We start from the raw sequence: 15388 nt of genomic DNA on the forward strand, positions 1-15388 counted from the left end.
GCGCGTGAACATGTTTGTAAATGTTTGTATGTTCATACGAGCATGCCGCTAATTGTCCGTGTTCGCCGATACAAACAATTTGCTCAATGATCGGAATGGTTATAACAATAATGTTCGAACATGCGAACATTTATCTCATAATGTACCAACTGCGTAATATTTGCAACTGTGTAATGTTTGTAACTGCGTACTGTTCGCAACTGTGTAAGTGTAAACTAACATGTGCGTTCACTATGCGACTGCCATGTTCAGTGAATTTACGAAGCAAATCTGGAAAATTCCTGAATCGCAGTGAGGCGATTTAAACGCTTGATTCTCTGAGAATCGGAATTTGTCATATTCGCTTCGCTCATCTCTAACAGCAATCTTATTGCATACCCTGTCTATCTCTAGGATAGGTTAAAGGTATCCATGCACATTAGAGAAAAGTAGTTTGATAGTTGAAAGACAACCATCTACAAAGAAGCCAATATACCTTCAAGAGCTGTCAGCCATATGTTTATTCCCGATTAGAGATGAGCGAACCGGGTTCAAGTCTATCCGAACTTGAACATTCGGTATTTGATTAGCGGGGGCTGCTGAACTTGGATAAAGCTCTAAGGTTGTCTGGAAAACAGGGATACAGCCAATGACTATGTCCATGATTTCCACATAGCCTTAGGGCTTTATCCAAGTTCAGCAGCCACCGCTAATCAAATGCCTAAGGTTTGGGTTCGGATCGACTCGAGCATGCTCCAGGTTCGCTCATCTCTATTCCCGATCCCTCCATACACTTGGCTGGACTAATCTTTCATGTTCGCAAGAGAGAGAAAGGGAGTTAGCAGCAGCCAGTAGCTTATTTTTCTAAGAACAAGAAGGTCAGGTAGTTTACATCTAACATACCCAACCTCTCTCTCCCCAACAATTGGGAAAGCCCCACTTAAGTCGACGGTTCTGTCCACTTTTACTAATGTGCATGTACACGTTTACAGTTATTCAGATTGGCCATATGGGATCAATAGGTGAAGAACAAATAGTTTTTTTGGTAACATCCTGAAAATAGTCTTTCTTCAAAGCTTAACCTTTCTTGAAAATAAATCCTAAATGTGACCCTTGATCTTTCTATTGCAAAAACAAAATGGCTGTGCAACAATGGCTGTACGATCTTATGGCGCATAAACATAGGAAATATAAAAAGTTTCTACTAAATTATATTATTTATGAGAAAACATCATCACTAACATACATTTACACAACTGGATGCATTTGTTTATTTTTCAGGTGAGCCGAGTCCTCCATCGATTCATGGACAGCCAGGTGCAGGCAAGACCTTTAAGCTAAGCATCACAAAGCAAGATGATGGGGGTGCCCCAATTTTAAATTATGTTGTCAAATACAGAAGTGTGAGTATTAATTGTGGTTATTTTTATTTTTTTTATTGACTCAATGTTACAAAAGAAAAATGCATTTGATTCTATTTATTGAGTCTCTATTTTGAGGATACATAGCTCTAAATTCCCTGTATAGAAATAGATTCAAAACATAATATATTGATTACCTAAAGTTGCCACTAGGGGAGCTTAGGAGCTTACTGCATACTGTGTGTACATTAAACTCAATAATTAAAAAGTATGCAATGATCTCTTCAGCTCCCTCTTATGGTGGCTGTGGATATCTAGTATGGTACCTTATAAACATCTTATAGCATGGTACACTATCTGTAAAATATATATTTGTATAAGGGATTAGGAGCTCTGTATATTAGGAAACAAATACAGATGGAGTTTAAGATCTGAAAATGACATGATAATACAAGGTGGAGATAAAAGCTAATTTTTTGTATTGTCATCCATCAACTCTGTATGTTAGTTTGCCTAAAAAATACCTAAAATCCAGTTCTAAAATCCACTGCAGTTAACTTAGTTGAGAATTGTAATGAGACTGGAGTAACAGTTGCCCTTGTTTCATGGTAAGTGAATTAGATGAGATTATAATGATACACTAGATGAACATGAATTCATTTTCCGTCTGCAAAGTGAAACAAATAACATTAATTCTGAAATGTTCTACTTTACAATTCATTCATTTGTCAAAATGTTATATTTATCCCATTGTGTTCACACAATCTACATGTCAAATGAATTTGCATCTACTCGAAAATGGAAATGTTACCTGTGTGCATAGGGCCGTGACTGTGTTGTGTGCACCGAGAGGTGAAATAACACAATTCATTTAATTTGGTAACTCATGTTTGTGTATAGCTGAACGTGAAAATGGAGTTGTTTGGAGTTTGCTTTTTTTTTTTTTTTCTCGTTTTAACTCTTTAAATTCCCATTTAAAGCTACAGTATATGAGGACTTGTTTTTTAAAGGACCAATTGTACTTTTTACTTGTCTATTTACCATAAAATCTCATCTGAAACACTGAAACAAAATATAGTAACTTTAGAGGTAATGTTTAACCCCTTCACGTCAGTAACATGTATATATACGTTCCTATTGCACATACCCCGTGCAGTAGGAATATATATATACGTTCCTGTTACTGAAGGAGTTAATGATAAGAGCGGGATCGCTGCAGAGATAGTGATCCCGCTCTCATCTGACTGCAGCCCCGGAGGTAATGAGAATCAGCTGCGATCCCGCAGCTGACCCCCATTAACCTCTTAGTGACCGCCAAAACGGCGGTCACTAACGGGCCGGTGCTGCCGCTGTATTTCATCTCCCCCCACCGTGAATCCACGGTGGGGGGAGATGAAATAAGTAAAATCAGACCCCAGATCAGCCCCCCTAGTGCCTCAGTCACTAACCCCCCCTCCCGGCGGCGGCCATCAGATCCAAGATGGCCGCCGCCATCACTGTGAACAGACACGCACGTTGCCCGTAATCACCGCATGTTGCCAGTGACCCCCTCCAGATTGTCCATAATCACCCCAGATTGCCTGTAACCACCCCAAATTACATGTATTCACCCCAGATTACCTATAAGTACTTCAGTCTATCCGTAACAAATCTAGATTGCCTGTAACCACTCCAGTTTGCCCGTAACCACCGCAGGTTGCACATAACCCCCCCAGGTTGCCCGTAATCATGCCAGATTACATGTAACCCCCCAGATTGCCTCTGACCACCGCAGGTTGCCTCTGACCACCGCAGGTTGCCTCTGACCACAGCACGTCGCCTCTGACCACCGCACGTTGCCACTGACCACCGCACATTGCCACTGACCACCGCACCTTGCCTCTGACCACCGCACGCTGCCACTGACCACCGCACCTTGCCACTGACCACCGCACCTTGCCACTGACCACCGCACCTTGCCTCTGACCACCGCATCTTGCCAATGACCACCCCAAATTGCCAATAACCCCCTCCAGATTGCCCATAACCATGCCAGATTACAGGTACCCACCTCAGATTACCTATAAGCACTTCAGTTTATCCGTAACCACCCCAGATTGTCTGTAACCACCCCAGATTGTCCGTAACCACAGCAGGTTGGCTGTAACCACCTAGATTGTCTGGAACCACAGCAGGTTGTCCGTATCCACCCCAAATTTTTCATTTTTACTGGCCAATTTTGAATACTTTCCTCTAATACATGTGGGGCCAAAATGCTCATCCTTCCCCAAGATGAATTCTTTGAGGGGTGCACTTTCCAAAATGGGGTGACTTTTGGGGAGTTCTATTCTGTAGACATTACAGGGGCGCTGCAAACGCACCTGGCGCTCAGAAATTTCTTCAGAAAAATCTGCACGGAAAATGCTAATTGGCGCTCCTTCCTTTCTGAGCCCCACTGTGTGCCCATACAGGGGTTTATGCCTACATATGGGGTAACGTTCTACTCAGGAGAACCTGCGTTACAGATTTTGGGGTTCTTTTTTCTCTTGTTCCTCGTGAAATTGAGAAATTTCTAACCAAACTAACATATTATTGGAAAAATTGAGTTTTTCATTTTTACTGCCTACTTTTGAATACTTTCCTCTAATACCTGTGGGATCAAAATGCTCACCACACCCCAAAATGAATTCTTTGAGGGGTGCACTTTCCAAAATGGGGTTACTTATGGTGAGATTTTACTCCGCTGGCACTACAGGGGTACTGCAAACGCACCTGGCGCTCAGAAACTTCTTCAGCAAAATCTGCATTGAAAAAGCTAATTGGCGCTCCTTTCCTTCGGAGCCCCGCTGTGTGCCCATGCAGTGGTTTATGCCCACATATGAGGTACCTTTTTACTCAGGAGAACCTGCGTTACAAATTTTGGGGTACTTTTTTTCCCTTGTTCCTCGTTCAATTGAGAAATTTGAAACTAAACGAACATATTATTGGAAAAATTCGAGTTTTTCATTTTTACTGTCTAATTTTGAATACTTTCCTCTAACACCTGTGGGGTCAAAATGCTCATCTTACCCCAAAATGAATTCTTTGAGGGGACGCACTTTCCAAAACGGGGTGACTTATGTGTTTTTTTCTCTCTGCTGACACTACAGGGGCTCTGCAAATGCACCTGGTGCTCGGAAACTTCTTCAGCAAAATCTGCAATGGAAAAGCTAATTGGTGCTCCTTTCCTTCTGAGCCCTGCTGTGTGCCCATGTAGTGGTTTACCATAGTACTCAAAAGAACCTGCCTTACAAATTTTGGGGTGCTTTTTCTCTCATGTTCCTTTTGAAAATGAGAAACTTTAATCTAAACGCATATATTATTGGAAAATTTTAATTTTTCATTTTTTATGGCCTAATGGTGAATACTTTCCTCCAGCCCCTGTTGGGTTAAAATGCTCATTATACCCCTAGATTAATTCTTTAAGGTGTGTAGTTTCCAAAATGGGGTCACTTATGGGGGTTTCCAGTATACAAACCTCCTAAATCAACTTAAAAAAAGAACTGGTCCCTAAAAAAAATCAGTTTTGGAAACTTTCACGAAAATGTGGTAATTTGCTGATAAATTTCTAAGCCCCGTAACAACCTAAAAAAGTAAAATATGTTTATGAAATGAAGCCAGAATAAAGAGGACATATTGGTAATGTGACTTAATAACTAATTTATGTGATACGACTTTCTTTTTTTAGAAGCAGAGAATTTCAAAGTTCATAAAATGCTAGATTTTTAAATTTTTCATGATATTTTGATGTTTTTCACAAAAAACACACAAAGTAGTGACCAAATTTTGCCACTAATATAAAGTGCCATATGTGACGAAAGAACAATCTCGGAATTGCTAGCATACGTTAAAGCATCACTGAGCTATAAGCGCATAAAGTGAGACAGGTCAGATTTTGAAAAATGAGCCTTGTCTTTTAAATGCAAATAGGCTTGGTCTTGAAGGGGTTAATGTTTGCATCAATTTATTCTGACCCCGTAACTTTTTTGTTTTCTCTGTTTAGCTGTTTTTGCTATGATATGTAATTTTTATAGGTATTATTTTGGAGTAGATTTAACCTCTTGATAACTTTTTTTTCCCATTTTTTCTGTGATGTGATCACAGCGTCAATCAGTGTCACAAATTAAATTTGTTTGGGCATTTTCATTTACAGCAATCAATACCAAATATTTTCATTAATTTATTTGGGAGTTAAGATTTTTGTATTGCAAAGTGAAACAAAGAGTTTTTCAAATTTTTATTTATTTATTTATTAAATTTAATTTTCAATGTTTAAATTTTTTTTTTCTTCACTTTTTAGTACCCCTAGTGATCCTGTGCAAGCAATCTTTGGAATTGTTAAAGACTACACTGCATTAATTTAGTATTGCAGTGTAGTATCAAATTAGTGATCTAATAGACTGACTGTATTAGTAATTTTTATGTCAAAGCCTTTAAGGTAAACAAAAGAGCTCTGACTTCCATGGCAGTCAGACCTTTGATTGACACAGATGTCTGATAACCACTTAAAGAGGTTATCCAGTGCTACAAAAACATGGCCACTTTTTCCTTTCTCTTGTCTCCAATTTGGGGGGAAGCTTAATTGCAAATCACAGCTTAACTGGAGAAAAAAGTGGAGCAAAAGTGACCATGTTTTTGTAGTGCTGGATAATCCTTTTAAATGCCACAGTTGCTTTCAAGTGCAGCTCTAGGTTAGGGGTGGAGAACATGCAATCCCTCTGGGGGATTACTTTTTGGTAGTTACTTACAGGGGATGCCTATTTATGACTATATCCACCATATTTAATTTGCTACGTTATGTTAGCTTTTAGGCTGAAGTACCGATGTTCCTGTGTTAAGTTTTTGGTTTGCCCAACTTGCATGCAACCCCCATAACGATAATAATAATAATAATAATAATAATAATAATAATAATAATAATAATAATAATATTTATTTGTATAGTGTCAACAGATTCCGCAGCACTTTTTTTAAAAATACACAATAAAGAAGTTTTTGTTTACACATTATAGAATAAAATAAAATAAATACAGATATAAACAGAGTGAAAGACCTGCTTTCAAGAGTTTACAGACTAGAAGGACTGGGGGTTAAACAACAGGATAGAAGTGCTTTATTTGCTGATGGTCCATTCATTGTACATAGACTCGCAAAGTGCCTATAGGTGATTAGGTGAACCAGTCACACACCATTGTCTGAGTACAGGTAAAAAGTATATGGCACAGAATGAGAAATAGAGTAGAAGGTGAAGAGATAGCTGAGGGGGAGATAGGTTTAGGGAATAGAAGCATGCCTGAAGAGATGAGTCTCCAGGGCACGCTTGAAACTGTGAGTTTTGGAAATGAGTCTAAGATCTTTGGGTAATGAGTTCCACAGAACTGGTGCAGCACGACAGAAGTCTTGGAGGGGAAAGTGAGAGGTTCTGATTATGGAAGATGTTAGTGTAAGATAATTAGCAGAACGTAGAGCACGGGTGGTATGGTAGTTGGAGATGAGGGAGGAGATGTATGAAGGGGCAGAGTTGTGGAGTGCTTTATGGGTGAGTATACAGTATGTCGGCAATGTATGAGCAAAAAAACAAAACGAGAGTGGGCATTAAAGGGGTTGTCCAGCAAAATTGTTTTCTTCCAAATCAACTGATATCTAAAAGTTATATAGATTTGTAATTTACTTTTAATAAAGAAAATCAAGTCTTACAGTACTTGTCAGTGTCATGCAGGAAATGTTTTGTTTTTTTTTTAGTCTTACACTGCTCTCTGCTGACATCTCTGTAGAAAACATCTCCTGCTCTGGACAGTTCCTGTCTCGGCCAGAGATGTCAGCAAGGAGAACTGTGTCAGACTGAAAATAAAACATTTCCTGCAGGTTATATAGCGGCTAATAAGTATGGGAAGACTTGAGATTTTTTAATAAAAGTAAATAAAAAATCTATATGACTTTCTGACACCAGTTGATTTGAAAGAAAAAAGATTTTCACTGGATAACCCCCCTTAACAGTGAGCAGCTAGCTGAAAGACAAAACTTGAGGCCTCTGGGGCTCAATACAGAATTTATATTTAGGCTTCATGCTTACTGTGTGCTACTTATATTACTGATGTTGTCTAATAAGTCAGAGGGAGCTCTGGGTCCCCTCAAGAATTAGGGCCTTTGTGTGACTGCTTCCTTCACATTATCTGTAGAAAATACATTCAGAAACAAGACACAAAACTATGGCACAATAACCAAAAACTGAACAACAAAATAGATAATTAATAAATAAATAAATAAAGGAGTCAGAAAGGGTTAAGGAAGCAGGATTGTATTAGATTATGATTTATTTATGGTTCATGACACAATTTAAAACTAATATAAATACATGAATATATTCAGGAGCCTCAGATGGAGAAAAGCTATAATGAAATCTGCTTGTTCTTGCTTTTAATCTATAACTAGACTGTAAATCATTAAACCTATCATCAGTTGACTGCTGTCACCTACAGCCTACTTCACTCTTTAAAACTCTTGTTGGGCTAAAGATCGAGATAAAAAAAATTGTTGTGACAATGGCTGCTGCCAAGGGGCGGGATGTATTCGGCAGCAAGGATATGTTAGAAGCAGGAAAAGTTGACAAGCATAAGAGTCAGCATCTTATGGAGTATTTATGGCATACCGAGGTTGGTACCTTGCAGAAGTGGTACATGAAAGGAAAATGGTTAACCAGCACAGGGTGATAGGTGCCCAAGGCTAACTGATGCTGTGTGTATGGGTAGATTAGGCTAGCTTGTCTCCCAGAAGAGCTTATGTAGCACAAATTGTAAATAAAATAAAATGTAAAGGTTTTGGAACATAAAATGCATCATAGCTTCCTGTTTAAGGGTCTGTGTAGATGCAGGCAGTGCCTGTTTTGACCCCTCTTTACAATGGGCATATAAGCATGTGAGCATGTTGTTCTAGGCTGGTTCCTATACTTAAACTCCTCCATAGACCATAATGGACACAGCAAACCCACCTTAAAGGTGTTATCCAGTGTTAAAAAGAACATGGCTCTTCCAGAGACAACTTGATAAGTTGCAAAACCCTACCCAAAATGGACACGAGTGGTGCTGTCTCTGGAAGAAAGTAGCAATGTTTTTATTTTTTTTTAAATGCAGGATAACCCCTTTAACTTTGCTTCTCTGAAACATATAGTACGTGTGTGTCTGGGGGGGGGGGGGGGTCTGGAAAACAACCTTGTGAGTACTGAATTTATTGCCTAATAAAATCTGTTGCATAGTATTTTAAAGATCACTTTAGTGATTTCTGCAAAGTGGTTTTAAATAACACTCACATTTTAAAGGATCTGCTGCCACCTTGTGCCATATACCACAGAACACCTTCAGATATCTGGTGGAGGACATGGCTCAACATGTCAAAGCTGTACTGACTGCAGAGGGGGACCCACAGAATACCACAGAATGGCTATTTGGCCTTCTTCTGTTTCCTAAGCACTAAGGCAGTTGTTAAGCAGAATAATAGATCTGGTATCATGATGTAACGGTCTAGTCGTCTAGTCTGGGTTGGAGCCCAATAGCAATAACAACACTGGATGTAGACAAAAGTACAAGAGACTAACCTTGGTTAGTTGGAGGTCGCTACACAGGTTGCAGTGAAGTGGTGGAGACAAGCGTGGTCAGCAGTCAGCCAGAAGTCCATACACAGGTAGCAGCAATGTGTTTGGAGGTTTATACAAAGCGTAGTCAGATACTTAGCCAGAGTCCGGTGCACAGAGAGCAGCAATATAGTTGGAGGATAAGGCAGAATCGGAGTCAGATAACTAGCCAGAGTTCGGTACACAGGTAAGTAACAACAGCAGAGCAGAGTAAGGAGTAGCTTGATTAAGGGCAAAAGCACAATAATCTCACAAGGAGGAACTGGAAAGGCTGGGTTTATATAGGAAGTCCAGGGGTGGAGCCAATTAAGGATTCAAGACTGGGAACTAAAGAAACATGATCTTGACCAATATATTCAGAACTGGAGCTGTCCAGCAAGGTTCAGTGGCTCAGTGAGTAGAGCTGCAGCCTGGAGTGCAGGAGTCACTAGGTTCAAATCCTGACAGTAGTCCCCTCCTTCCAAGATGGCCTCTGGACATCCTAGGAGCTGGTTTTTCAGGATGCTGTTGGTGAAATGCTTTTGTTAACCTAGGAGCATGGACATTTTCCTCTGGCTCCCAGGAATTTTCTTCTGGCTCATATCCCTTCCATTGAATGAGATATTGCAATTTGTTTCTAAAAATTCTAGAGTCCAGAATCTTGTCAACAATAAATTCTTCTTCCCCTTGAACATTTACAGGTGGAGGAGGTGGCTGGTTTCTTCCTGGAAAAGGATTTTCATTAAATGGTTTAAGCAGAGATACATGAAATACAGGATGAATTTTCAGTTTGTTTGGAAGTTCTAAACGAAAAGCAACTTCATTGATTTTTGCAGAAATCTTAAAAGGACCAATGAATTTTTGCCCCAATTTAGGAGATGGTACATGAGCCTTCAAATTCTTTGTGGACAACCAGACCTGATCACCAACCTGAAATGTAGGTGGAGCTTTGCGATGTTTATCCGCTGCTTTCTTGTAGTTCTTTTGGGCTTCTTGTAACATCTCTACTAGTTTTTTGTGAGATTTTTGCAACATTGATAATCTTTCAGTAACAGCAGGAATTGGAGTATTGAGTGGGAGGTTAGGAATGAACACAGGATGCAAGCCATAATTAGCATAGAATGGACTTTGAGAGGTAGAACTATGTTCAGAGTTGTTGTATGCAAATTCTGCTGTTGGTAGATAATCTACCCAATCATCTTGAAGATATGAAATAAAGCAGCGAAGGTACTGTTCAAGAGTCTGGTTGGTCCTTTCAGTCTGACCATTAGATTGTGGATGAAAGGCCGAAGACAAATTAACAGTTACTCCTAAGGCTGTACAGAAACTTTTCCAAAATCTTGAAGTAAATTGTACCCCTCTGTCTGAAACCACATTATCAGGAATTCCATGTAGTCTAAATATTTCTTTGATTATTAATTCTGCAGTTTGCTCAGCAGTTGGAATCCCTTTAGTTGGAATAAAATGAGCCATTTTTGTAAGTCGGTCCACCACCACGAGGACAGCAGTCATTTCTTTAGAAGAGGGAAGATCAACAATAAAATCCATGGAAATTGAGCCCCAAGGCCTGGATGGAATTGGAAGTGGTTGAAGAAGTCCTAAAGAGGGGTATCGTGGGGTCTTGTTTCGTGCACATGTTAAACAAGAGGATACATATTTTTTAACATCTTTCTTGCAGTTAGGCCACCAAAATGAACGGAGTAGTAATTCATTAGTTTTATTGATTCCAAGATGTCCAGCAAGTTTGGAATCATGGACCAACTTGAGGATTTCAAGTCGAACAGATTCGGGGACATATAGCCTATGTTCTTGCATCCAAAACCCCTCCTTAAAAAAGAGATCCACATCATTAGGAGGATGATTAAGGAAAGAATCATCTTGGTAGCCATCTTTAAGCATTGTCAAAAATTCTTTAAAGTCAAGTATTCCTAGAAAGTTTTTAGGAGACAAAATGGTACCCTCTGACTTGTATCTCTCTTGAGACTCAGTAAAAGTCCTGGACAAGGCGTCGGCTTTGCCGTTTCTTGAACCTGGCCGATAAGAGATGATGAAGTTAAATCTAGAGAAGAATAAGGCCCATCGTGCTTGTCTTGCAGAGAGCCTTTTTGCAGTACGTATGAATTCTAAATTTTTGTGGTCTGTAAGGACTGTTACTGGATGATTAGCTCCCTCCAAGAGATGTCTCCATTCTGAGAAGGCAACCTTTATGGCTAAAAGTTCTTTATTTCCAATGTCATAGTTTCTTTCTGCAGATGACATTTTATGAGAAAGAAATGCACACGGATGAAGCTGCATCTTGTCACCGATTCGTTGGGATAATACTGCTCCCACTGCAGATTCTGAGGCATCAACCTCAACAATAAAAGGTAATTCCGGATTTGGATGAACTAGTAAGGGTGCCGAAGTGAAAAGAGTCTTTAGTTTCTCAAATGCAACCTGTGCTTCTGGAGAACAATTAAATGTTTTTGCTTTCTTTGTGAGATGAGTGATTGGCAAAATGATTTTTGAAAAATTTTTTACAAATTTTCTGTAAAAATTAGCAAATCCAATAAAACGCTGAACTTCTTTTAAATTGCTTGGAGTAGGCCAATCAACGACAGCCTTGACTTTACTGGGATCCATAGTCAGACCTTCTGGGGAAATTATATATCCAAGAAACTGAATCTGAGTTTGTTCAAATTCACATTTTTCCAGTTTGATATAAAGGTGATTTTTCTGTAGACGTTCCAAGACTAAATTTACATGTCTACGATGCTCATCCAAGCTATCAGAAAATATGAGGATGTCGTCAAGATAAGCAATAACAAATTGATCCAAGAAATCTCGAAACACATCATTGATAAAATGCTGAAAAGTGGCAGGAGCATTACAGAGGCCAAATGGCATTACCAGATATTCATAATGTCCATATCTAGTTCTAAATGCAGTTTTCCACTCATCCCCTGGGCGAACGCGTATAAGATTATAGGCCCCTCTTAGATCTAGTTTGGTAAAGATCTTTGCAGAGCGGAGTCTTTCCAACAGCTCAGGAATTAGGGGAGAGTGTAGCGATTTTTCACAGTTATCTTATTTAGCTCCCTGTAGTCAATGCATGGTCGTAGGGTTGAGTCTTTCTTTTCTACAAAGAATATAGGTGCCCCAGCTGGAGATGTAGAAGGTCGAATGAAGCCTTTGTTAAGATTTTCATCTAAGTATTCTCTGAGTGCTTTTAATTCAGGTTCAGAGAGGTTATAAATTCTCCCAAAAGGAATGGCTGCTCCAGGTAGTAACTCAATAGGACAATCATAAGGGCGATGAGGTGGTAGTTGGTCAGCATTCTTCTTGCTGCAGACATCGTTAAACTGCTGGTATTGAGGTGGCAGCTTAGTACAATCCTGTTGAGAAATCTCAGCCACCTTGATGAATTCAGAAACATTTTTCTGACAGCTGTTCTTACAGTACTCAGAGGGAAAAGAAATTGTCCTTGATTCCCAGTTGATAGATGGGTTGTGGATAGAAAACCATGGAATTCCTAGAATAACCGGAAATTTAGGAGAAGAAATCAGATGGAAACTAATGGTTTCTTGATGGTCTGGTTCAATATAGATCTGAAGTTCAACAGTCTCATGGGTTACAGGCCCAGATGATAAGGCTGATCCATCTACGGTTTCCATATCAATAGGCATGGCTTTATTTCTCCTCTCAATGCTGTGGTTAAGTGCAAATTCCAAGTCCATGAAATTTCCTCCTGCCCCAGAATCCAACATGGCTGAAGACTGCACCTTATAATTTCCAATGGTGATTTGTATCGGAATGATAAAGTGAGAAGATGGTGAACATGCCTTCACATTATCTATAGTTATAGAGGAAATAGGATATGCAACATAGTCCAGATGTTCAAGATCAGGGTTACTTACAGACTTGGCACCAGTAAAGGCTATGGTCCTTTGGACTTTGTTAGGACAGTTGATTGCATAATGACCTTTACTCCCACAATAGAGGCACAAGTTTTCGGTACGACGCCTCTCTTTTTCTGCTGTAGAAAGGGGTCTCCGGATGGCATCAATTTGCATGGGTTCAGGTGCACTTTCTGAATCTTTCTGGGTGTTTAATGGTAGTTGATTAAAAGAAAAAGTAGGATTGTTTCCAAATACCTGCAGTTTTTCCTTTCTTCTTTCAGTAAGTCTCTGGTCAATTCGAATACACAGTTGAATAAAGGCTTCCAAATCATCTGGGGTCTCTACTCTGGCAAGCTCATCCTTCACTTGCTCTGATAGTCCTCGGCGAAACTGGCTTCTTTGTGCTGCTGGATTCCATGTAGTATCAGTAACCCAGCGTCTAAATTCGGCTGTATATTCAGCAACAGAGCGTCTACCCTGACGTAGATTGTGCAATTTAGTTTCAGCAGTGGCACAACGATTTGGATCATCAAAAACTTGATTCATAGCAATAATAAAGATTTTTAGGTCATTGAGAATATCACAGTCCTTTTCCACATATGGAGAAGCCCATGCAAGAGCTTCATCTGTCAAGAGATTAATGATAAACAGAACTTTTTTCTTGTCACAAGAAAATGAGGCAGGTTGCATTTGAAAATATATACGGCATTGATTAAGGAATCCACGGTAACGTTGACGGTCACCATTGAATTTTGATGGCAGCGGCATGCGTGGATTTGAGTCAGAGCCACGTACGTCCAGAAGTTGTCTTTGTAGCTCAATAATGTCCTTTTGTTGATCCAGTACTACAGTTTGTAATTTAGAAAACTTTTCTTGATAGGTAGCACCAAATGCTTGTAATTCAGCAACTTGTTCCCTCAAAGTTGTCAGAGCAGACTCCATATTTTAGGTGAGATTATTCTGTAACGGTCTAGTCGTCTAGTCTGGGTTGGAGCCCAATAGCAATAACAACACTGGATGTAGACAAAAGTACAAGAGACTAACCTTGGTTAGTTGGAGGTCGCTACACAGGTTGCAGTGAAGTGGTGGAGACAAGCGTGGTCAGCAGTCAGCCAGAAGTCCATACACAGGTAGCAGCAATGTGTTTGGAGGTTTATACAAAGCGTAGTCAGATACTTAGCCAGAGTCCGGTGCACAGAGAGCAGCAATATAGTTGGAGGATAAGGCAGAATCGGAGTCAGATAACTAGCCAGAGTTCGGTACACAGGTAAGTAACAACAGCAGAGCAGAGTAAGGAGTAGCTTGATTAAGGGCAAAAGCACAATAATCTCACAAGGAGGAACTGGAAAGGCTGGGTTTATATAGGAAGTCCAGGGGTGGAGCCAATTAAGGATTCAAGACTGGGAACTAAAGAAACATGATCTTGACCAATATATTCAGAACTGGAGCTGTCCAGCAAGGTTCAGTGGCTCAGTGAGTAGAGCTGCAGCCTGGAGTGCAGGAGTCACTAGGTTCAAATCCTGACACATGATCACCCAAGTCTGGATGTTTGTGTGGAGTAGTTTACCTAGATCTATTAGTTTCTGTTTATTTCAGGTTCTCATATTGAGTTCCACTTTGTTTCCTGTTTGTGTTATCCCCGTGTCAGCATTTAGAGGTCTTTGAGTCTTTTACCTACTTTTAGTTTTGTCACACTTGCATTTTTTTAGTGTCATAGTGTCTTCTGCTACCCTATATTTTGTGTAGTGTAGTTTAGTCTAGGACAAGTTCAGAGATATTACTTGGGCAATTTAGGGGAAAATAGAGGGAAAAGTTCAATTTGTTCTATGGGTATCTGAGTACTAGGAACCTTCCTTAGGACACAGGAAAGGCAACTATTACACTCTGTAGTTGAAGCCATGTTATACAGTTATGCCACCAGCCAGTTATGTTACAGTAGCTATTTGGTAGTTAATAGGTTCATAGCAGTCATGTAGTTATTAATATTGTTAAAGGTAATCTGTCACTAGGTTTATACTGCTTTAGATGAGGGCAGCATTAACTAGTGACATAAATGCTAAACAGAATTATGTCTAACTTAAACCAGTCAGTACAGCCGTTCTCCTAATAAGCAGGAAAATGGGCTTCATGCCGCACCCCTCCCTCAGCCTTCTGGCTGGAAATTGAAAGCCATCTGCCTATACACAGTATAAACATCTGTCAATAAGCATCCACTAAGCAGAGGTAGCTGGTGCTCGTGAACATTGAGGACTTCTGAGAACACAAACATAATGGAGAGGACTAGCGTGCAGTGCTTTTGAAATTCAGTAGGATATCTCCAAATCAAGTGATATGTCATTCTGTTCATCTTTTTTTACCAGTAGTTCATGCTACCCTAAGATAGATCTGTAATGAATATTGTAATCTCCCATGAGATTACCAATAAACTGAAGCATTAGGCCATGTGCACACTATGTATAAAACCAGCCGTTCTGTGACCCGGACGGATCACGGAACGCCAGGTGTTACTGAAGATCATCCCGGCTGGTACTGCAGTACCGGCCAGA

General features: G+C 39.9%; 1 protein-coding gene across 2 annotated transcripts in view; it reads left to right on the plus strand.

Annotated features, from left to right (window-relative positions):
- Positions 1 to 15388, plus strand: part of NCAM2 (neural cell adhesion molecule 2) — a 328135-nt gene that overhangs the window by 242248 nt on the left and 70499 nt on the right. For both annotated transcript variants that reach the window (XM_069946169.1, XM_069946168.1), the window contains exon 14: positions 1261 to 1382. In XM_069946169.1, the coding sequence (XP_069802270.1) occupies positions 1261 to 1382 (122 nt within the window). The remainder of the gene's footprint in view (positions 1 to 1260; positions 1383 to 15388) is intronic.

Source organism: Dendropsophus ebraccatus, chromosome 11, assembly GCF_027789765.1.
Source record: "Dendropsophus ebraccatus isolate aDenEbr1 chromosome 11, aDenEbr1.pat, whole genome shotgun sequence".
Taxonomy (NCBI): Eukaryota; Metazoa; Chordata; class Amphibia; order Anura; family Hylidae; genus Dendropsophus; species Dendropsophus ebraccatus.